This window comes from Typopeltis vanoorti, chromosome 5, assembly GCF_054136105.1.
Source record: "Typopeltis vanoorti isolate ZY-2024b chromosome 5, IOZ_Tvanoo_1.0, whole genome shotgun sequence".
NCBI classification, from domain to species: Eukaryota; Metazoa; Arthropoda; class Arachnida; order Uropygi; family Thelyphonidae; genus Typopeltis; species Typopeltis vanoorti.
The window spans coordinates 113,372,679-113,396,968 of record NC_143553.1 but is presented as its reverse complement, the minus strand read 5'-3'; the positions used below and the strand labels follow the sequence as shown (position 1 = coordinate 113,396,968).

The following is a 24,290-nucleotide window of genomic DNA, read 5'->3' as shown; positions in this document are numbered from 1 at the left end:
TTAAGAAGTTCCATACTAAGGCAAATCCGATATTTAAAGTTATGTTCTTATAAGTGCTATGGTCAAGTTTTAAACTTTTAAGAGTGAAATTCAGTGATTGGTCAAGTTAAATGTTTAATTATATACATTATAATATACATATAAAACGAATAAAATTATATATATCTTATTATACGCACAATGTACAATAGCCCCGGTTTAGTTACAACATTCCATATTTTTCAATGCTGCGTGATATGTTGGAAAAGTATGAAATCAGTTTCTTACGACACGAACCTAACACGTGTATATCATTAGGAAAGTATAATTCGGATACGTATGTTATCTGAAAGTCATACATGTTATCCACCTGCGTCGTGTCGCAAATTTCTTTGATTCTGGGTGCTGATGCATTTCCAAACCTTTACTAGTAAATTATGAAACACGTAAACTGAGAACTATATGCAATATTAACATATACATTTCATTGGTTAATGTTCAGCCTGAATTTACTATAAAATGCGTACTTCAAGTATTTACAGATCATTAAATTCAGCGTCGTCTACCATGAATAGAGTTGCAGTTTCAGCGTTGCTAATGATGACGTTTCTTGTCGTGGGGAATCGATCCCAGAGTAAGTATTTTGGTAATTAATTTAATTTTAATTTATCTATTTTTGGGGTACGATAAATCATTCGCTGCGGACTGGATGGGAGAAGAAAATGTCATTTACTTTGAAAACTAAGTAGTATTTATTCATTGCTTAATCACTGTACAATATCGTGCATTTGAACTTTTTTAATATTTTTTTCATGTAAGATCTTAACTTACAACTTGGAGATGTCACCCTTGATAACTGCCTACTAAATCTTTTGTCGCCATGTCAAGTGATTCCAGGGACTCTCGTGGATCTCTGCATTCGATTAGGTAAGTTTGATATCCTTATTTATTAACTTCATCGTGTAATTTATTCGTAGAAAGTCAGATTTTATAAGCATAGAAAACAACAAAATAAATAGATTTTATTACTTTGTTTTTGTTGAAAACCTCTACTACGAAGAAATTTTGTTTTCTTTCAGTTCCTATTGGCCTTCCCATTGACATTTCTTATCTGTTGAAAGCAAAGCTATTAATTGGCCCCTTGGTAGTTGGAGAGGCCAATGTTTGCTTGAAATGTAACTGTTCGGTTTCAGCCAAAATACAAATTCCCTCAGACTGTTCGGTGAGTATTGAATAAAGTGTAGCTTTGGGCTCTTTCAAACAGTAATTGACTTACATTTCTGAATGAGACATTTGAAGAAATATTTTCGGATTAAATTTCTGATGAATAACATCTTGATATACTTTACGAAAGCCTACTGTTATTTCTATCTTTTTTTTTTCAGGGATCCGTTACAATTAAACTGCAAGTACAAATCATGAGATTATTCCTACCGATTTTGACCACACTTCTGAATGTCTATTTGTTTCCTCTCATTTGCCTTGGATCCAGTAAGTAATGTAGTTTAAAGTGATTGTTCTTACAATATCGTATATTAAGGGACACTCTTTTTTATTACTTGGAATGTAAAGTCTGGAACTGACATAATTGAAGAAAATTCAGTACATTAAAGGTGATCAGACATTCACAGATATATTTCTCTCTTTTGTTTTTCAGACAGTACCGAATATTATTAAGAGTACTATCGGTACTGATTCTACTTCAATATGCAGATGTTTCACAGCGCGTCCTACACATCGCTTGATACTTCCAAAGTCAAACTCAAATCACTGTGAGCAGAAAGTGATGCCATCTTGAAGGCGAAGAAATAATTACTTCTTAAGAATTGTAAACTAAACCAAGTATCAAATTAATGTAATCAAATAAATACCAATGAAATATTTAATATAAATATATTTGTTTCGTGTTCTTTTCATCTTTTTATCCGTAAATCGTCAAAATGATTCCATTTTTATGGTTTTCTCTGAGTTGTTATGACTTGTCGGAAGGCATATATTATAGTTTCCCCTTGCCATATTTTATTTATGCTCAAGGATAATTTCTTCTTCAGACGATATCTGTAGTTCTGGATTAAAGAAACAAAAGGTTCTAATATAACTGTAGCATGGATATGTATGAGAGTTGAGATTTTTATTCACTAGATGAGTCAATAATTTGCTTATTGAAGAGACGGCTTACACCTGAATGCGTTTGTTATTAGAAGTCAGTAAAAACGAATAACTGGTATGAAACCTAACACAGAGAAGCAGGGAAACTAAATTATAAAGAGAGGAATTGTGTGAATGTGAGTGTCAGTGTGACAATGTTATTTAACAGTGTTAATGACGCGAATGAGCTTTGTCATAGAAATGTTGACGAGGAGAGAGAACGATTTCGGGTTTATGTTCGTCCGGTTCGCATCCATCAAATGTCTGCAAAGTTTATGAATGTTCCATTCAGAAAATGTTATATGCCGAAAATACAGAACAAGAAATTATCAAAAGAGTTTGAAGAATAAATAGAGTAGTAATCAAATGGATTTGTAATCTTATTAAACAAGAAATTCGAAGAAAAGGACAATGTGGAAGGAACATCGTTTGCATAAGGATGACGTCCGTTAGGAACGTTATAAGCAGCAGGCTTATAACGATACAACGGACAGGCTTATAACGGTACAACTTTCGGTACAACATGTGACTATTCCAGCAGGCTGGAATAGTCACATGTTGTACGGAAAGCAAAGTGTGAGCCTGAAAAAAAAAGTGACTCTGCGTGCTAAAGACAATCCATAAGATTTCTATGGATATGCTGCAAGTAAAAGAAAGAATTAATATGAAAGAACAACTCCAACAACTCATTTTGTTAAAAGCTATCAACCTGATGAACACAACATTGAGCTCACTGCTACCTCTTTAGTGGATGAAGAAACGCAAGTGTGTGAGGCCGAGGTTTTAGGGCTGTGCAAAAAATTAAATAACAATTCAGCAACTGGGACTGATGGAATATCAGCACTTGTGCTAAAAGAATGTTCAGCTGAACTGGCCATTCCTTTTACCAGGCAGTTTAATATGAGTCTCAGAACAGGGAAGATTCCTCAGGAATGTATGGTAATTCTATTGCACAAGGCTGGTGCAAAGACCGATGTTTCCAACTATCGACCAATCAGTATCTTAGGAGTGAGGTGAAAATTTTGGAAAAATTGGTTAAGGTTCGCATTCAGAAATGGTTGACAGTGAATCTCTACTTTGCAATAAACAACATAGGTTTACTGAAGGAAGGACATGTCTTAGCAACTTGCTGACATTCTATAACAATATTACAATTGAATTAGACAAGGGAATTTGATACACCATGACACTTTGGGATTTTGCTAAGGCTTTTGTCAGAATACAGCAGGGTAGACTGTTGCATAAATTGGAGAAAATGGGTGTGGGTTATTCAATATTAGCATGAATAAGAGGATGGATGACTGACAGATATCAAAAAGTGGTATAAGTGGGATCTGAGTCTGCAAGGTTTAAAGAGGCTTTTGATGCTACTCTCTATGCGCATCTTCCTTTAATGCTATGGCCTTTGGGAACGACCTTATTCTCGTAGCCTCTACTAAGATAGGGTTGCAGGAACTCCTTGACCAGGCAGTTGACGTTTTCGATATTCGATGCATTTCTATTAATGTAGAGAAATCCTGCACTTCAGCTCTTGTCCCCTTTGGACGTGACAAGAAGCTGAAGGTTGAGACTGTAGAGTTTTCCTTGCATGGGAGGCCGTTGCATGCTTTGACCATCCTGTAAGAGTGAAGATACCTCAGTAATATGTCACACCAAAGGGAAGGTCTTCTGTCCTAGAAGCTAGGATCGCTTCTTTGAGAAAAGCGCCTCTGAAGCCCCAGCAAAGACTGTTTCTCCTCTCCCACTATTTTCTACGTCGCTTTTACAACAAATTCGTGTTTGGTAGGACATATATCTCAGTACTGTCTCGAATGGACAGAGCCATCCGATCAGCTGAGAGATCATGGCTCCGACTGCCGCCTGACACTCCCTACTGCATATTTCCATGCGAGTTGAAGGTCAGCGGGCTCAGGGTTCCATCACTTACTGGCTGATCCTACCTCTGTGGCTGTGCAGAATCGTGAAGTTAGAACTATCTTCTTCTTCTATAACCAGTTAATATAAGAAGACTTTAGGTGGGCTAAAGGCTGGTCCCATTATCAAGGACCTTAACTGAGTCAGCACCTGCAGAATACAAGAGCATCTCTTGGAATAAAATAAAACGTATATAAAGATCGTTATGATATTTTCGAACTATCTGATCAGAATGAAATTTCTGTTCAATGTAGTTTAAATTAAATGTCTCTGAAGAATAATCGACACAAAAAACTAGCAAGACTAACTACACTTTACGGCCAAAAGTGTTTGATTGATAATAACATTTAGTTCGCAGATTTGAAGAAATATCAGGAGATTGAATCGTTGAAATTTTTATTGCAACCATATTAGAATAAACAAAATTGAATGAGGAGTTTGTTTCGGTTGGCTGATTCTTCTACTTCTTTTTTTTACATATTAGGACTAGTGGCCGGTAACAGTCCACTAGGCCTTAGCCCTTCCAAACCATACCTGTCCTAAGGATAAACTGGTTAGCCGTATGACTCCCGGTGTGTTCTATGGCTGTTAATGCGTATGTTCACGTGAACGGTTTGCCTGTTCTTGGGAACGATAAACCTGAGTTTTCCGGAAAAAGAAAAAAAAAAAAAACAATTTCTACATGAGATGGGCTAATCTCAGTTTCAGCCGAAATGTACCAAATAGCAGTTCCTCCCGTCATAGACGGGAATCGAACGTTTATACCGACTGAACTACACCGACTGTATTTGATTGTGTTACTGGTAAACGTAGCTATTCCGCAATGAGTGAACTGCTCTGTGTTCTAGTTGTTGGCAGTGTACGGATATTGTCTCTTAACGTCTTGTTGCGCAGTCTCAAGTACTGATAACACATGCATTTAATGTTCGGTTAATAAGAACTGTGAAATAAGAAGATACGAGAAGAGAACAAAACAGTGGCGATAGATGAAATTTCAGAAATGGTGGTTCTAAACAGAAAAACTCCTTTTAAAAAGCAAGGAAAGAATATCATCTTTATGTATTTTTGCTAAATTTGGAAATTTCCTGAAAATGAGAATATCTTATGTATAACTATATATTAGAGCCCCCGTAGTTCAGTTGGCATAGACGATACCGATTGATCGGAAAGACCTGGAATCAATTCCGACCCTGATGTGATTAACCTTTATCTTGTCTCTTTCGTCTAAAACTAAGTTAGCCGTCTCATACGGTGGTAGAGCGTTTTTTTACCAGAACAGGCAAACCGGGCTCGTGAGCAAACTCACTGATTTACAGTCAAAAAATATATATACCTAATCCCTCATTAGAAGTGCTAAACTTGATGCAAAAAGCAGCTGTTTGACTAAGCCATCATTTTGTCAAATATCTAAGCAGTATCAAAACAGACTGCAAATAAGTTGAATGCACCATGCGTCAAGAATTATGGCGAATGACATATATACCAGCAAATAAGCTTTAAGTGTTCCTCTCATGTCCAAAGAAAGCAAGCAGTTATGGTAAATGCGAACCAAGAAATATCAGCATTGGATACCTGAGAACTGTCAAAAGGTCTCGTGGGATGATGACTCCCAGTTCTTCTTCTTCTTTGGCTGTACAGCCCCATGTAGGACCTTGGTCTCCCAATTTTGGTTTTCATAACTCACTACGAGGTGTGGTCGTTACCTCCATTCTTAACCATGTGTAATTGTCTGTAAAGCGCTATGTTTTTTTAAGACCGGTTTGCCTGATTTGGGGGAGGAAAAACCCCAGATAAACCGGAGAGAAAAACTCTGCGGTCCACCCCCAAGACCGACTAATTTGGCTATGTCCGAGAAAGATCCTTAGCTCCTCACGTCAGCGACGAGAATCGGAAGGACACTTCATTTCCAATCATATGGTTGCGGAGCGCGTAAAAACTAGGCTAATATTCCGGATGATGACTCCCAGTTCCTGTTATTTTAGAGGCAAGAAAGAAAAGATATGGCAACAACAATAACACGAAGTCATGGAATCATTATGTTTTGATCATTGCAGTGATTTAAGCTCTTCTGTAGGTTCACGATATCCCAACACACTATTAAGAAGTTAAATAGGAAGCTGGTTACAAATGTCTACAAACGGTTTCTTCTTGTTCGTTATTTTATTAGCCATTAATGGCTAAAGAAAACACCGATCCCAGAGTGAAACAGAACGCGAAACTCAATAGGAAAACTTGTTACTAAACAACTGCAAAGTCAGTTAAACAAATGCGGAATTATAAATAAGTATGCAGTCTTGCTGTAGTTATCGGAGCGGGTTGCTCGTTAGCCGAAAAAAAATATAAATACAAGACAGTTTTAAATATTTTAATTATTTTATAAATTAATTATTATAATATCAATAATTTATTAATAGCCTGAAATATTGTACTGTGCATTCTTCCCATCCATAAAAAAACTCAGTAAATTTACAACAAACTGTCATAAACTCTTTACGTAATGAGGTAAACACATCATTTGAACTCTATTCATTTAATAAGAACAAAATATTTGAAACAAGGCTAATAAAAAAAAGAGGTTTCTTTTATATGTTAAACATAAATTATCACAATTCAGTGTTTTATAACGGCCTAGTTGGCCGAGTGTTAGCGAACACGTTTTCCAACCACAGGTCGCTGGTTGGAATCACGCTGCAGACATGGATGTTTCAGATTGTGTACTAATCTTGTGTACGTTTGAGATGGAACAGTATTATCTTTGCTGTCGTTGCACTATTTAAACCATAAATGATCGTCACTGTGTTTCTTGCTTTCGTTGCTAATCATAAATTGTATTAGAAAGAAATGTGGCAAGCGCAAAATAACCACATGTTTTGCCCTTGGTTGGTTGCTTGAGCAGTCTACTTTTTTTTTAGCCCTATTTATTTTCTTTTTCTTTTTTTTAAATACTTTCATAAATTTTCCTTTATCAGGATAATTACTTTTAAAATTATATTAATCCAACAGAAAAGTTTTTTTCTTTATGACATATCGTTATTAGTCTAGAACAGAGAAAATTAATTGCAATTCGCTCTCTCTCTCTCTCTCTCCCTGGAAAAATAATTTGTTATAGTAACAGCCCATGTGTGATTTTCGCAGAAAGAACTCATGATCACAAATAAAAGAGAATCTGTGGAGAGAGAGAGAGAGAGAGAGAGAGAGAGAGAGATGAGCCCGAAACTATCCCTACCACAACACAATCGACTTTCAACAATAATAACAGAAAGAATATTACACGCATTTTATGCTAACATATGGGCAATAGTTCAAACCATCTTACCTTAAGTTAGAATATCCATATATAACAGATATAAGACAGTTTTAAATATAAGAGCCACTTTATGCCACTATACTGATAAAAATTCAAATACAGTGTGTCACAACATGCGCAGGTACACATTACAATAATAATATGCTGCATAATTACACATATCCGTCAAGTCGTTCCATGTATCTGTACTGGCCCTTGAATGAATGTACGTGTGTAAGGCAATTTAAAGCTCTGAATGACAACGCCAAGGAGAGGCATACAACCATAGACTAAAGATAAAGTTAAAGAATTTATGATTGATATTAATATTGGGGGGGGATATTATGAATGCATTCAAATATTAAAACCCAACTATAAGAAATTTCTAATTAATGTAAATTAAGGTAATTCCGATGTTGAAGGTCACAGGCTCGCTAGTAAATTTTTGAAAATTTAACCTTCTTATATTTTGTGTTTAAAATATGGGTATATTTTTAATGTTTTCTATATTAATATGTTGGAAATCTGTACCATACGTGGACGGTAGCAAACGCAATCTGTAGAAACTGAACATGAATTTTTTTTTATTTATTTTTATTTATGCTGTTTATAGCCTAAAGAAAGCATAAAGTATGGCCCCTGCATAAATTACGTTACAGATACAGCAGCAATATATGTCTGTCCTTCTTTAATTGCCTGAAACAGCTGTGCGTTTGTTTTTCATTAAGTGAGCTCTCGGCACATTTTGCAAAGAAGTCCGTCCTGCTGACAGGAGTGACATCTGTTGAATATTGTTTGTACTGATATGGATACATTTTGTGACAGTACTATGTTGTTTTCGATAAAAAAATAAATTGCCATCCAGTTTCATGTAACAGTATTATCAGTATTATCGTAATTCCATCACTCCTATTACACTTGGTATTAGAAATAATATCCGATTTGCCGCATTTTATAACTACAAGCAGTTAAATATTTGCTTATACTTAGGAGAATGGTTTGTTCACAGTGGCAAAAAAAATAGTGTGGTAACCTTCAGATACACTGTTGTCCAAAACCTAAGGACGAACACCATTTCTGAATATTAAAATCTCAAATTCAGACGAATCAGCTGGCGGCAGTTTATAATTGATGATTTCTATCAAAAAGCAGGTACACATCAAAATTTCCAAATCGCGTGTAAAGTGGTCGTTGCAGCACTCAACAGTATGAGAGGCACAAATGCTAAACGAATTGGTTTTGAAGGAAGTTTTTATTTTTTATTGTTTTATACAGTTAAATACATATCATACGTTAGCAATTTTTGAAACTTTTTCTTAGTGGCTAGGAAAGAGCGCATAAAAAGGTCAGCAATCATTAAAGAAGAAGAAAAAAAATGCATTAAAAACATAATAATAGGACAATGTACATATAATCGAAAGAAACAATACAATATACAATAACAAACATTATCGTTTTTTTATATTTAAAAATTAACTTCAAGCAATAAAGAATGAGAGTGAATTGAACAATATATACTTTTGCAGTTAGTTTCGAACCAAACCGACCAGGCAATGTACGCAGAAATTTAAATTTAAAAGAATTTTTTAAAAGAATCCGTTGACTATTCTACACATACCATTTTCTTCATGCATATAAAGATTGCGTTATTCTTAGGGTTCAGGGAAAAGAAATTTGCAGGGATGACTGAAAAGAAAGAAGTTTGCGCTTGTGTGTGTGTGTGTGTGTGTGTGTGTGTGTGTGTGTGTGTGTGTGTGTCCAGGATTTCAACTGAAATTTCTTACATTTAGAAAAGTAGAATATTGCATAATGATGAGACTTTCAAAAATCTGTGTAATGATTGCAATATGATTTTTTTTTACAGCCGTATCACCACTCACTATTTATCATAATACTATGCTGAGCCCATCTTTCAGAGAGTGGATTTAATAAATGTTTCTTATAATTTTTATAGTGACACATTTGAGTCAATCGGCGTAATATCAGAACAGTCAGAAAAGGGCTGCACTGAGGTAGGACAACCAAGCCCTAATTCAAGATGTTACATTATAGAATGCCGAAATGTACCAAATTCAGTATAAATATGAGGGGGAATGAGATTTTTATTCAACAAACAGTGCTCAAATAGTTCGTTTTAGTTCTGAGTATGACAGTTTAAACTACTGACAACAAACACATTACTTGTTTCAACGTGCATTTAATAATTCACTGCATGTATTGTTTCCTTCAATAGTGGAACTTCATTTCTGAAATGAGCGAGTCCAGAATGAATCCAGGAGCTTCTACCATAAATAACTTGGTATACGTTGTTGGGGGAAGCAATGGTAGTGACCGTCTCAATTCAGTGGAGCGTTACGATCCTTTAAGTAATCAGTGGACTTTCGTCCACTGATTGCTTAAATTATTCTAAACTTACCTTTAGGATGAACAAAGTTTCTTATCTCTTTATAATCGACTTACTGGGGCCTTTTCTCATAATACTAAATAAAACTAAATATAAGAGTGAATTTGCAGCGTAATTATTATACATTTATAAAGTATGGGTTTTCTATGTGCTACTCTTTTTCTTTGTTATTTGAAAGAACCCCACTAGAAAAGTAATCCCCCTTATCACACGTGTCTTCCTTGATGCTTTTAAGAAAAAAAAAGCACGTTTGATTTTTTTTTTTAAATATTAGTATTTGTTTAAGTTAGCAGATTCCCGAGAATTATTATCATGGAAATTCTGGACGATTAGCAGCAAAATTAAAGCATTGTATCAGATATTCTTTTATTTGAGATTATATAGAGTACTTTGTGTGATCCTGAATGAATTAGTTTCGCAGTAGCTTACAAAGAAAGACTATTCTTTCATATTAATTATTTTTATTTATGGATTCAGTTTCACATTCTCCTAATATGAATAATTAAGAAAATAGATAAATATCTATTTAATCAATTTCAAACCTCTCTTTTAGATCCAGAAGAAATTGCTACATAGCAGGCTTTAATTAATCGATTTATTGATAATCTTAGTCTTCAAAAGATGAATAGCTAGGTCCTGTATCGAAATTATTCCGTTTTATGCAACATCATTTATCATTTGCAGATTTTATTCTGCACTGTACAAGTATAAAAATATTTCATATTTCAAAAATTGATGGATTTCAGCATTATTATGTTATCGAGCTAACACACACACACACACACAATCTTAAAAACTCAAAACAAAAATTGTTATTGCAATGTTTTTTTTTTGTTTACTCTTGTCGATTTTTCTTTATCATCATTATATAACATTCTCGTAAATATACCATATTTAAGATTACAGAAATTGTTATTTAAAGTCAGTGAATATTTAATATCTGTTTCCCATTTGCAGATCAGTGATGAGATATCAGGATGTCTGTTCGACTTGCCTCACAGGAGTCTTGCACTTTTTGTATTAATTTACTTCCTGTAAGCTGATGTTTGTTTAATGTTGTTGCTGTTTGGTAGTATGCTACTTTTATTTGAGAGAAATCCTTTTATTGGGTGCCATACAGCACCTGCATTCGAATAGGCTGTCAAGGTTAAAATTATAGTTGGTGTACAAAAGACTAGAGTGGATTGTCCCGAGCATGCCCAAACACAGAGGTAGACAGAAAGTTAGTATGTTATCATTCATAGTTAATTGCAGGTGATCTCTGGTCGGATATGGTTTCATTTGAACGATGAAAATCCTGAGTTACAGGGAGGGAAAAGGTCTACCATTTCCGCAGGAGACCTCATTCTATTGAGGATCTATTAAAACCTTCCAGACCAGCGCTTCCCAAAACATCTTAAAGAACAGACTAATTAAACATACAAAAAATTATTTAAATGAAAAACAGTCTGGTTTTAGAATAAAAGGAACAGAAATTTACTCTATTCTACTCTGGAAAATATTACAGGACGATAAATTACCTCCTAAATTAATTAAAGCAATAAAAAGTCTATACAGAGAAATAAAAATTTGCAGATTGAACATTACAGAACCTATAACTATAAATAAATAAGTAAGACAAGGTTTCAACTTATCCCCAATCCTATTCAACATTTATATAAACAGAATCCTAAAAGAATGGAAAAAACTGTCCAAAATGGAATAAAACTAAAAATGAATAAACAGCTAAATACAATATTTTATGCAGATGATCAAGTACTAATTTCAAATTCAGAGACATTAAGATAAATTAACAAAGAAACAGGGATGTTATATTGTTAGAATATAATAATAATTCAACTATCTAAATTAAATAGCAAAAAAAAAATTAGATGAAAATTTCTGAAACAAAAACAAAAGGTATGGCAATGTGTGGTAACACTATTCAAAATATCAAAATTATGCTTAACAAAGAAATAATAGAACAAGTTACAGAATTCAAATACTTAGGAAATATAATCTCCCAATACAATACTGATTCATAATTGGAAGCAAGGCTGCAAATTTAGAATAGAATGAATGGCATAATTAAAAGAAATTTTGGAAACCAAAAATGACTAAAGAAACTCAATTGAGATGACATAATAAGACCGCTAAATCATCTCTCAAATTTGGAAGTGAAACCTGGATTCTAAAACAAAGAAAGAGATAAAGATTAGAAGCAGCACAGATGAAGTTTGTAAGACATCTCCTGGAACTCACTAGATTAGATAAAAAGAAAACCACAGAAATAAGAAAACGATTAGATAAAAAGAGCATTTAAAAAATAGAAGATTATCAGCAAAATTGGCTACACAACATAGAAAGGATTCCCAAAGTAGCATAGAAATATAAATACAGGAAGAAGAGAGCGCGGACATCCAAGACTAAGATGGAAAGACCAACTTCAACTGCAGAGCAGCAATAGGACATAAAAAGCCTACACCTGAATTGCTCAGATGAAGACAAACAAAGACTGATTACAAATAATGAGAAAGAATACTATGTTAGTTCGTGTGATGACATATTCCTATGTCATGCTGACAAATTCAACAGTTCTCTGATTAGGTTTTCAGTTAACGGTGAAGCTGTTGATGAGAAATGCGTCTCTGATATTGCACAATGGCAACCAACAGCGTTTAAAACCAGAAATGAACGTCTGACAAATTAGGAAATCGACTGGGAGAGAAATTTCGGAGAGCAACTTAATACAAATTGCAGAGCAATGAGAATATGGTGAACAAGTGGTGCCACCATCGGTGACGTAGCGAACCAATAAAGCATGAATCGGTGCGCAACTAAATACTATATGCATCGGGACGCGAAGGGAGGGTTATTTGACAGGAGCGTTCTGAATTTTCTCACAAATATTTTTAAAATACAAAGTGATATCGAATGCAAACTATTTTTATTTAATTTGATAAACGGGTAAATGCTAAAAGAAATATCTTGGTGATAGTTTTAGACGGAAAAAAATCGAAATACACAGGGAAACATACAACAGATGCATGAAATTTATCTTTTTTATTATCTCGGTTAACAACATCTGTTGCTTTCGCGGAACATGCGAAAAACTTAAATTTTCGGAAAATGAAAATCGATGTTAAAATATTCCTATAACTTTGACTATTAAACAGCGGAATGCTTCTTATCCCTGGGATGAAAATGCATAAAATTATTCATTAAACGTCATTATCCTATTTTTAAATTGCAATTCGTTTGCATTTTCCTTTAAATTATCCTTTTAAATAGTGATATTGTTATTGAAATTTTGATTTAAATAACAGAATTTAAATTGTAATATTATGAAAAAAGAGACTGACAATGAACAAGTTGTTGATACTGTACTGTATTACTTGATTTTTACATTAACAATCAATTTATATTAAAAAGAAAAATTCTAGAAAAAAAAATTTAAAACAAAATTGATATTCTTATTTAGTTAAGTGAACTAATATAGATTACATAAAAAATAATAGATTCATTTCTTCATCTTCGTCTTCAACATTTTATATATACCAAAGCAGAAAACTGAGTTTTCTAGATACGCCATTTCATGCTTTTATTGTGAGCTATATAAATAGGAAGAAAATCATTTTCGAAATCTTACTTTAAGAATTAATAATCAAAATTCCAGAAAAAGTAAAATAAAATTGTTCGTCTGAAAAGTTATGATGAGAACGAATGCTAATGTTCTAAAACTTTCTCAAACTTTGTGACTAGCAAGATCCTGGAAGCTGCAGCTGAAATTCAATATCTGGGATGGGAGGATAAGGAGGTTCTGGTTGTTCCCTGAGTGCCAGCGTTACCAGTAAAGAGGCAGCTGCCTGAAAAAAAAAAAAAAACCAAATTTCCAATTTTGTAGAAACAAGCTTGTATGACAACAGACTTAAGTATTGAAATTATGTGATTAGCAAAGAATCGTAAATAAATCAAATAATAACCATACACTGAAGAGGAAGTTGAATAATTAATTCAAGTCTACATGCACAGCACTGAGATGTGCAAATATCATGAGTGGAAGGACGTGTAGCGCCGTCCAACTTGATTTTTCTTTCAAAGCGTACAAAGCTAAACTAAGTTGCAACAAACCTGGAAAATGAAATAACAAATTGTCCCAGTTTGGTTTTGTTTATTTATAGGATATTCGATTCTTATTTTTAATTTATATATTCGAAAATTTTTACGTTTTACATAATAATTACCGTTTATGAAGTTGTAGCATGTATATTGTGTTACATATTCAAATATGAAATAGTAATTAATAATTATTCAATCATTGAAAAGTAATAATGCGAATGTTTTAATTAGAGCATAATTTTGAAATTGACAAATATTTGACAACAATAACCTAAATGCGAAAGAAAGAAAGAGATCACACTATAGGTGATTGTAACCTAACACGAAGAATACAAATGTCAGTTTCTACTCTTCCATAATTGTCTGTCAATTCCATACAATTATATTCTGGAATATGGAAAGAAAAAAAAAAGAGCTGAATTCAGTGACTGAACCTTACTGAAATTTTTAACCTCAATAGCAGAAAGTTGGCAAAGAGAATTTCAGTGACTTTTGGAGGAGAAAAAAAAATATCACCATCCAGACACACTTCTTGAGGTATTAAGCGCTAGAATTTAGGGCCTCAGACCAATAAGTTTAAAGGAGATTTAAAATACATGAGGGATTTACAATACATATATGAATTTTAAAATTTATATATAACGTCAATTAAAACTAAAAACAGTGCAATATATTAATTCCTGAAACATTTAAAGAAAGTTGTTATCAATGTTTTCCAACAATTTAAGATTTAGAAAAAAATATAAATTTCAAACGATATTACCTTATATTCATAAATGAAAAATCAAGTTAAATTAAGCTTTTGATAAATGAATACATTAGCGTTTTGATGCGATATCTAAATAAATAAATAAATAATATAAATATAAATAAATAATTATAAATAGTATTTGCATTCTTGTTTTAAAAGTAGGACGTATGATCTATTCTGATATTGACTTGAAGCAAGGACACCCTTTTTCTGATATAAACGACACCTTTTTTTGAGCTATATATATGTTATAGTGATATAGAAATTTAACAGAAAGCAATAATAATTTTTAAGGTTCAATTTTAATTATTTATACTTCTAATTATTCAATTTTAAATCTCATTATTTGGGGCCATTAAAGTGTCCCTAATGTTTCGTGTCCCCAACTAGAGTCTCGGGTGTTTGTACGGCCTTGTCACCAGCCAATTTTTATTTTTAAAACTTTGAGATTGAGAGAGAGAGAGAGAGAGAGTAATTTTTGATATCGACTTTAAAATGAACATCCGGCTGGTCATTATACAAATTTTAATAATGCATTTATAGCCAGTCTTGGAGAACTAGGTTTTAATCCTATTTCCCAAGTAAGAAAACAGACAAGTAGGTCAAGTTTGCGCCTGTAGGTAGTGCAAGTCAGGTCGACTCCACACGTGATGCAAGTCTAGGCGACTTCGCACGTAGCAAGTCTGGGAGACTCGTGGTAAAGTTGGATAAAGCTGTGATCGCTATCTTTGGTATTTACCCTTAATGCAAAACACATCCCCTAGCGGAGATGTATGATGTTATAGATTAAAGGCAAGGGCCACTACCCAGACCAGTTTCGACCTTTATTGAGGACTCATCAGTAGGAGTTAGGCTTTAGAAATGCCAAGGTTTAAGTAATACAGAGCTTATAAATTTTACCAAAACAAGTTGCCAGAAGATGCTTTCACCTTATTATTTAAACTTCTCAGGATGAGATATAGATGTAGAAAGTTTTTTACCTTGGGTATATTATATATTAAAGAAACCAAGCAATTTTAAATAAAACTTGGTTTTAATCCTATTTCCCAAGTAAGCAAAGAGACAAGTAAGTCAAGTTTGCACCTGCACGTAGTGCAAGTCAGAGAGACTCCACATGTAGTGCACGTCTAGGCGACTTCAGAGAAAAACCTAGCTCTTACAACTTTCTTGACTGAGAACAACCTTAACTTCCATGGAAGACCCCCGGGTTCTCTCTCCGCCTGCCACATAACGAAAAATGTCATAATTTGAAATGTATAACACCCATTCAAAAGTTTATATACCTGTATCAAATCACCCTTCTTTTTCTTGTTAAGTAGAGTCTGTAATCCACATACTCGCCATCTGTCCTTATAATCTAAATCCCATAATCCAGATATCATTTTTGTAACACTTCTTTGCACCCTTTCCACAGCTTCTTTATCCCCTTGGAACCATGGAGACCAAATCTACATACAGTAATCCAAGTGTGGTCTTATCTATTTATTATATCTTGAATACGATTATATCTTAATCGTATTTGAAGCAGATGAACTGAGGAACAGTACTGTGCTTAAAACATGGATATGACGTTAAGTGCTCTAACATGTCAGATCACTGCTTTTAGTGCATAAATAGGAGAGTGTACTCTTATGTATCCAATTTAAATAATGCAAAGATAACAAAATCTCTCAAATTTACTTCCAGGATTGCCTTTTCTTCTTGTTATATTGGATCTCACTTACAGTTAGCATGCGAGGCAAGTCTCGAGCATTGAAAATCATTTGATGGTATTTTTATTTCTCATTTCTATAGGACAGTCCATATGACTACTTATACATACGGTAATTCCATCCCATATTACATAATATATTAATATAATATATATTAAATAATAAACGTAATTTATGTACGTATATTATTTCTGCTAAATACCTGACTAATTAGAAACTTTTATTTACTTCACAGGAGTCAGTGGTTTCCCTATAGGCATGCGACTGCCATTACCGCTTCTTTTTTAATTCCCAGCTGATTGTTGATATAGGTGAGATAGGGCTCGGGAACAGCCTTCATTAAATGCTTCGGTGAATGGCTCTGCATAAACGAAGTTCTCGTTATCCGTAGAATCCTCAGATAACCGCAATCTCTCTCTCCTGACGCAGTGCTGATTATTTTTCCACTGATTAAACACCCTGTTAATCCTGTTAAGGATATCTCACCTTTTGAGAAACAAGTTAACTGAGTTGTATTCAAAAACGTGGTTTCAGTCAGATGGGCAATAGCCCTTTATCGAACTTCGAAAGATTCTTTGTTTTTCTCATTGTGATCAACACTATTGACGAATACTGACGAGTCTAGAACACGTTGTGACGCGTTATCAAAGATTTTGCATATAGGCTGCGTAAGTAACTTTACGTAATCTGCAAAATGGTTTCTAATTCAGTAGCCGGTAGTATGAATAATCTTAAGCTTCAAAATCTGGTATGTAAGAATTATTCTGTTGTTCACTGCTGCAATATTTCAAAGGCATTTCAGCATTCACTTCGATGCGTTCAACAGTTAAACACTGAAAAGCTTCGATTTTGAACTCAAAGAAATGCATACGGAAATATCATTTAATAGAATACTTTTATATTTTAATAATGATATTAATGAATATACTTTTGGAAAATATTATTTTCAATCAGCACAATGAAAGGAAAAAAAAACGTATATTTTAAATTATGGATAAAGATTCTGTTATATTTGCGAATAAAATGTATATTTATGCAATATTTTGGATTTCAAATTTCTGTAATAAAATCTATTAATAAATATCGTCATGTCACTTTTGAGAATTTCCTATTTTCGATCATAGATGTCAGCACTCGATTAAATACGTTTTGAAGTGATCTCTATCATTTTTCATTCGAATTAAAACTGTACTCATTTTTTTGCCAATTTTCCAAAGAAATAATAACGTGCTTTGTTTCTTCAGATTAAATTAAATTTTAAAATTTATTTTTAGCAAACAACAAATTTCTGCTTTCTAAATATGACAGTGACCTCATTTGTACAAGTTATATTGTGATTTTCAGAATTCTGTAGAGAATCTTTTTAGAAAATTAGTATTCCTTATACTTAGAGATGCACCTTTTATCTATTTATTACACAGGCAGAATACCTTTAAAAATGTGTCATTAACACAACGAAAAATTCACTTCTCAAGTACTAATAATGGTGTACCTTGATGTTCCTTTAAAATTGCAATAATACAACAACGTTTATAGAATTTAACATGGCAGTTCTGGATTTCTGTCACTTAAAATAAATAACAACTATCTAAAGCTGTCGTTTTTGTCACAGCCCTTTACCCAGTAAGCTGTATTTAATTAAAGTTTCTGCATAAACGAAAACTGACTTTTTTAAATGAAAATATTTATCAGGAAAAAAGTTTCAGAATCCATATTGCAAACAACAACTAAGAGCGCATTTTTATTTTGAGTTGATGAAATCTGTGTGAGCTCTAAGCACATATCAGCATATATCCAACCTCTAACTCACTTTTACCATGTGCTCTCCAACATTTTCACAGTAGCCCTGGTTACATCACATATAATTTTTAATTTTTTTAATGATGTCATTTCCGATGTTTATAATTTATTATTTATATAATTAGAGAAAAAAAATCTATCTGTGTGAGATCGAGACCAAGAGATAAGCAATTAATTTGTACTTTATTTAGATAAGGCAGTTATGCGGGAAATAGGCACCTAAAATTTGTCTCAAAATACTTTCAAAATTAAGGAGGGCTCTATCCATTTAAAAATTGATATGTGAACATTCCCTAAACTGTGAAAGAGTGTATCTTTCTAACATATCCCCTTTCCCTACAAAAGTACTATTTATTGTTTTCTTGCAATAGGTCAATTGCTAATTTACTTCGGACAGCTTAAAACTTTCTTAACGATGAAAACACTGATATTATGAATTATAATTATTTTAACCTTTGGTCACTACCAAAATTTGCAGAACGATCCAAAAGTTTAATGGAAAGACTGCTATCTTTTCGAGATTTAACAAATTATAAAATTAGAATTTTGAAATATAATTTCCTGATTTAAATCTAAAAATATTCCGAAATTATTTACGATTCATCACAACACTTCTCAAATTATTTTCAGAACGGTATAATAAAGAGTCACATATCTGTAGTAAATTACCAAGAACTGTTTAAATAAAGGGGAAAAAGACCTTGTTTCAGACTAAATTGGCATTATTTTATTAATTTTTAATTATTTTATTAATATATATATTAATATTAATATTAATTTAATATTTTAGTAATATGTTAATTTTCGCTTTATTAAGAGACAGATGGGATAGACAAAATGGACACACACACACACACACACACACACACACACACACACACACACACACACACACACACACACATATATATAGATAGATAGATAGGGTGTATATGCATATATGTATGTATTGATGTATATATTTATAATACATCTTCATGTATATGTTTTCAATCATATACATATAATCAGTTAATCTATATTTGAGTACTCGTGATGGGTCTGAAACACAACCATCAACACACCGACATCTATCATCTTCTTCGGATAAACACTGCAGATGCTTCTAGGACGACAGCAGAAACACTATCTGTATAATCAAATACATTTATTAAAAAACTAATGAAATCAGTAATTTGAATATTGAATTTTTTTGTGAAAAAAATGTAACAATAATGATATGCTATACATCAACAAATAAATTTTGATATTCATATTGATATACGATTTCTAATATTATTATTAAATTATATTATAAAATATCTGTATTAAATACATAGTGTACAAAAACTATTGAAATATAAACACCAATCACAAAATGCAGAAAAGTTCTGTATATTTATATTAAATTATTCCAATGTTGTTATTAGATTTATTCAATGGTGTAGTGAATTGTGTGTTGTATTATTTTCGTGAATAGTAATGTTGTATTACTGTACTGTACAGTGAGTTGTACGAAAATTCGTGCTCGAGCATTTAAATACAATGATAAATATTTAGCTAGTTAATATGTATATTTATAAAAAAATAATATACCCTGCATTTTATACTGAATCATTTTGCTGTACAGAAAATATAATATGGTTCATTGTATATATATATATATATATATATATATATATATAAATGCTTTGTATGATAGTGAACCTTGTTATTGTAAAAAAAAATATCAGTAGTAAAAAACTATAAAAATGTTATTTCGCACTAAATCAAAATGAATTCTTCAGTACGAAAGCTTCATTTTATTCTGTACTGTACGTGTAGCTATTTCAAAATGTCACATCCCATGTACATGTAGATGCTCTGTTATATATTTATTTTAATATTATCTCTCTAACAATTTAAGTTTCCAAATGTAAATAAAATATTCACTAAAAAGTTAAGTTAACAAATTAATTTAATATTTAATACATGTCCATGAACATTGTATTTGAGTATATTGTACATTATTCTAGTTGAATAAATAAAATATATCGGCGAAAAGCCTAAGAGGAAAGATGACTCATTCTCTCTCTCTCTCTCTCTCTCTCCATTTCTGTGTGGTAACAAAAGCCAAACGTATTCCTTTATTTCAACTCTATATTGCATAATAGTTCAAATATGTGGTTGGAGACTTACCACACCTGTTATATGTATTCGATTTTACTAAATGTCTGTTGAAGTAAAGGTTAATATAAACTGAGTATACATCACTTTGCATTTGTTTACTTTACTTTTTCTTTTCAGTTTTTTAACGTTTTTAAATGATTTGTTCAACTCATTAGGAAAATAAGAGATTCATGAATCATAAAATCCTCACTATTGAAATATTCTAATAATATTTCATGAATGCAAATCACTTATTATAAAATCGTATATACATGTATATAAGAAAATATATAATTTTGAAGGTGTCGTAATTTAAAATACACATATATATTAAAATACATATATATATATATATATATATATATATATATATATATACATATGTATATATATATATATTTAAAATACATACATATATTCATATATAGATGTAGAATTTTAACTTAGTTTATATATTTGCGCTGTTGAGAAGCCTTTCAATAGAATTTATATTCAGGTAATAAAGCAGTTTGATAGAGTCGCCGAAAGCATTAGAATATAGCATTTTATATCAGAATTATATTTCAAAACCGATTTCAGTTTAGTTTTAATTGGTGAAAAATTTCAAAAAAATAGTGTATTGTATATTGAACAATATACTAAAGATATATTGAACAATATATTGTAAACGTTTGTTAATGAGAAATGAGATTTGTTTTTTTTTAAATAAAACTTAAAAACAATTTTGCCAATTTTTGTTCTGAAAAATATCTAAATTGAAACATTTGAACGATTACTTCGTTGAAATATAAATGGCTAGGAACTGTCTCTTCCCTTCTCCTTTCTCTCTCTCTCTCTCGCTCTCTCGGTATGTGAGTTATAAAAATTACTGATATCGTGCTGCTAGCACGAAACTTATTATAATCTCCCTTTTCGGTAACTTGTTCTGCTGTGAAAATATATTCTATATTTCTATATTTTATACGTTATATAATATGTGTTCTACACTTAGCTTTTCTCAGCGATCTAATCTGTATAACTGCATTATTTCCCCCTCCCTTGCTTATTACATTCTTCGCCATTGTCTACTTTAAATTTCTTACTAAGCTACGAAATTTCTTATTTAACATATAATGCAAATATGTTTACATTTATTAAACGAGCACATTCACCCACACATAAAACACGGAGATCACCAATTTACCTCAGTACATTTTTAAAATTCAATCAATTTTCAGTCATCTGATATTGAAGGAAGAACTAGAAGATTTCTAGTACAAATTTGTATAAAACTTAATACAAGAATACCTTTCTGTAATAAAAATTTTTGATTGAAATCTGAAACTAAAATATTACAGTTAAAACAGGTAAAATATTACAGTTATTATAAAATTTTTTCGCATCCAGAAAAAATCAAAGAAAACATTTAAGAAAATTGAAATCCATTAAATAAACAGTATGATGCAAAATCTGATTATTAAACTCGATAAATAAAATTTGGAAGACCAAAATAAGCATTTATTACTGCCAACTTTGGTATCAAAGTGATTGTAAAATAACAGAACGTGAAATGTTTAAGTTAGAGAGTAGTATGATTAACTAACTAAAATTAATCACTTGAAAAAATTGTTGTCACTTCTGCCTATTTTAAATGTTCTGTTGAACATTTCGACGATCTTTTATGTACTGTTAATAATTTGTTTTATATAGGTTGATTGGGAACTCACTGTTCTCACAAATGAGAAGTTACTTAGAATATCGAAATCAATTAATGAAAAAGATAAAGCTCTTAAGGAATTTTCGAAATTTACTATTCTAGAACAATTTTAACTTAGTTTGTATTTGCGCAATTGAGAAGCCTTTAAATGAAATTTATATTCAGGTAATTGATTAATCAATAATATATTTTTAAACAAACAGACATCAGCAAATAATCTGTGAAGATATTTAATTTAATATTAATAAGAGAATAATTTGTTTGAATTAATTTTTACTTATTTTGTTATATTTTTAATTTAATACATATTTCAATTGCTTCCAGTGTGCTTAATTTCATTAATATTCCTGTTTATTATTATTATTATTATTATTATTATTATTTATTAGAAAGTGTTGCCAAGCTTTTCTATCCTATTCCAATTTACACTCACGGGTAGACCTACATTTTTTACATGGAAGCATTCGGAACCAAAATCCTGCGGAATAGGTTGGTTATTCCCTATTCTTGGAGGTGTCGTATGTCTGCAGAAGCGTGTGTTTACGGGACTGGTTTGCCTGTTCTGGGTCACGAAAAATCGGAGTTTCAGGGAGAAAAAACCCTACCTCCGTATGAGGGTTCCCCACAAATAGATCCTAGTTCTTTCCAACGAAAGAGCTTCGTACTGATAGAGCTACGGTTGCGATTGTAGTCAAGCTCGATATTTTGAACGGAGAAGGCACCTATAGAGCTGCTTTGCTGCGGCAGATTAATGTCAAACCATGATTAATACATTTTAGAAAATTGATTTATCAGTTCCCGTGCATATTTAATAATCATAATCGGTTATTAAATATATTTTAATATGATATGTTAGTGATGCAATCGTGCATTTTTTTTATTATAAGATAAAATTTTGTATAATCTTACATCGTTATATAATTTTATTTTCTTTTTACGTATGCATCGGAGTGTACTGGAATTTTTTTTTCTTAAAAAGCATATGAATGAAATTACATTTGCAGTAATATTTTAATGTAATTAATGGTTAAGATAACGTTACAAAATTAAGTGATTGATTTTAATCACGTGTTAAGAAATGCACATAATTTATCTGGAATATATTATTTATTATTATTAGTATATTGAATATTACTTTTAAGTGTTTAAGTACTTCTTTTTTCTGATTCTCTTCCCATCCAATGAACTGTATTAAATTATGCAAGTTTAAAAACTGACGGCAACCATCGTTTTTCTTCTGTTACACTCACTTTATACAATGATATAGATCATTACTTTAACAGTATTTATGTTATTATCCATATTTCTTAAATATATATTCTTTCTTGGTTGGTCGAGTGGTTACCGTTCCGCTATACAGCCCAAAGGCCGCAGGTTCAAATACCACCTAATGGTTGTGGTGGTGGGTGGTAGATGGCGATGTTGTAGCTGCATTTCATTGTAATTGGTGGATTGAGTTGGTGGAGACAGGGAGTTGTAGAATATTAGAAATTCGAATTCATCCCTCTGCTAATCTTTATATTCATCACATATGTATATCCCAGCATCAAGAAGTAATGAACATCGTAAAGTTTATTATTATTATTATTATTAAAACCTCCATGGAGTCAAAGCCTCATCGTGAGAGGTCCACTGTTATACACACACGTTATATTTTTATGTATATATATATATATATATATATATATATATATATATATATAGTGCATGTGTGTATATGCATATATGTATGTATAGATGTATATATTTATAATACATCTTCATATATATGTTTCAAGCATAAACAGTTAACCTATATCAGACTACTCGTGATGGGTCTGAAACACAACCACGTAAACATCACCGCCTATTATCTGTTTTGGATAAACTCAGTAGATGCTTCTAGAACGACAGAAGAAACACTATCCGTATAATCAAATATGTTTATTAAAAAACTAATGTTCTCAATTAATTTGAATACTGAATTTTTTTGTAAAAAAAGGCAGCAATAATGAAATGCTATATATCAACAAACAAACTTTGATATTCATATTGATATATGATTTCTAATATTATTATAAAATTATGTGTTGTAAAATATCTGCCTTAAATACATAGTGTACAAAATCTATTGAAATAAAAATACCAATCACAAAATGCAGTATATTTATATTAAATTATTATAATGTTGTTATTAGTATTCTGCAGTGATGTAGTGAATTGCGTGTTGTATTACTGTGGTGAATTGTGTGTTATATTACTTTACTGTATAGTGAGTTGCATTCACATTCTTCCTCGAGTAATTAAATACAATTTAATTACTCGAGGAAGATTTAACTAGTTAAATCTTCTTAACTATTTAACTAGTTAAGATGTTTATTTATAAAAAAATAATA

General features: G+C 31.7%; 1 protein-coding gene across 1 annotated transcript in view; it reads left to right on the top strand.

The window, feature by feature from the left end:
• Positions 1-498: 498 nt before the first annotated feature.
• LOC150106737 (uncharacterized) overlaps positions 499-24,290 on the top strand; it is a 47,832-nt gene continuing 24,040 nt past the window's right edge. Inside the window, exons 1-4 of the mRNA XM_090393465.1 lie at positions 499-613; positions 799-906; positions 1,059-1,201; positions 1,365-1,470. Of these exons, the coding sequence (XP_090249591.1) occupies positions 499-613; positions 799-906; positions 1,059-1,201; positions 1,365-1,470 (472 nt within the window). The remainder of the gene's footprint in view (positions 614-798; positions 907-1,058; positions 1,202-1,364; positions 1,471-24,290) is intronic.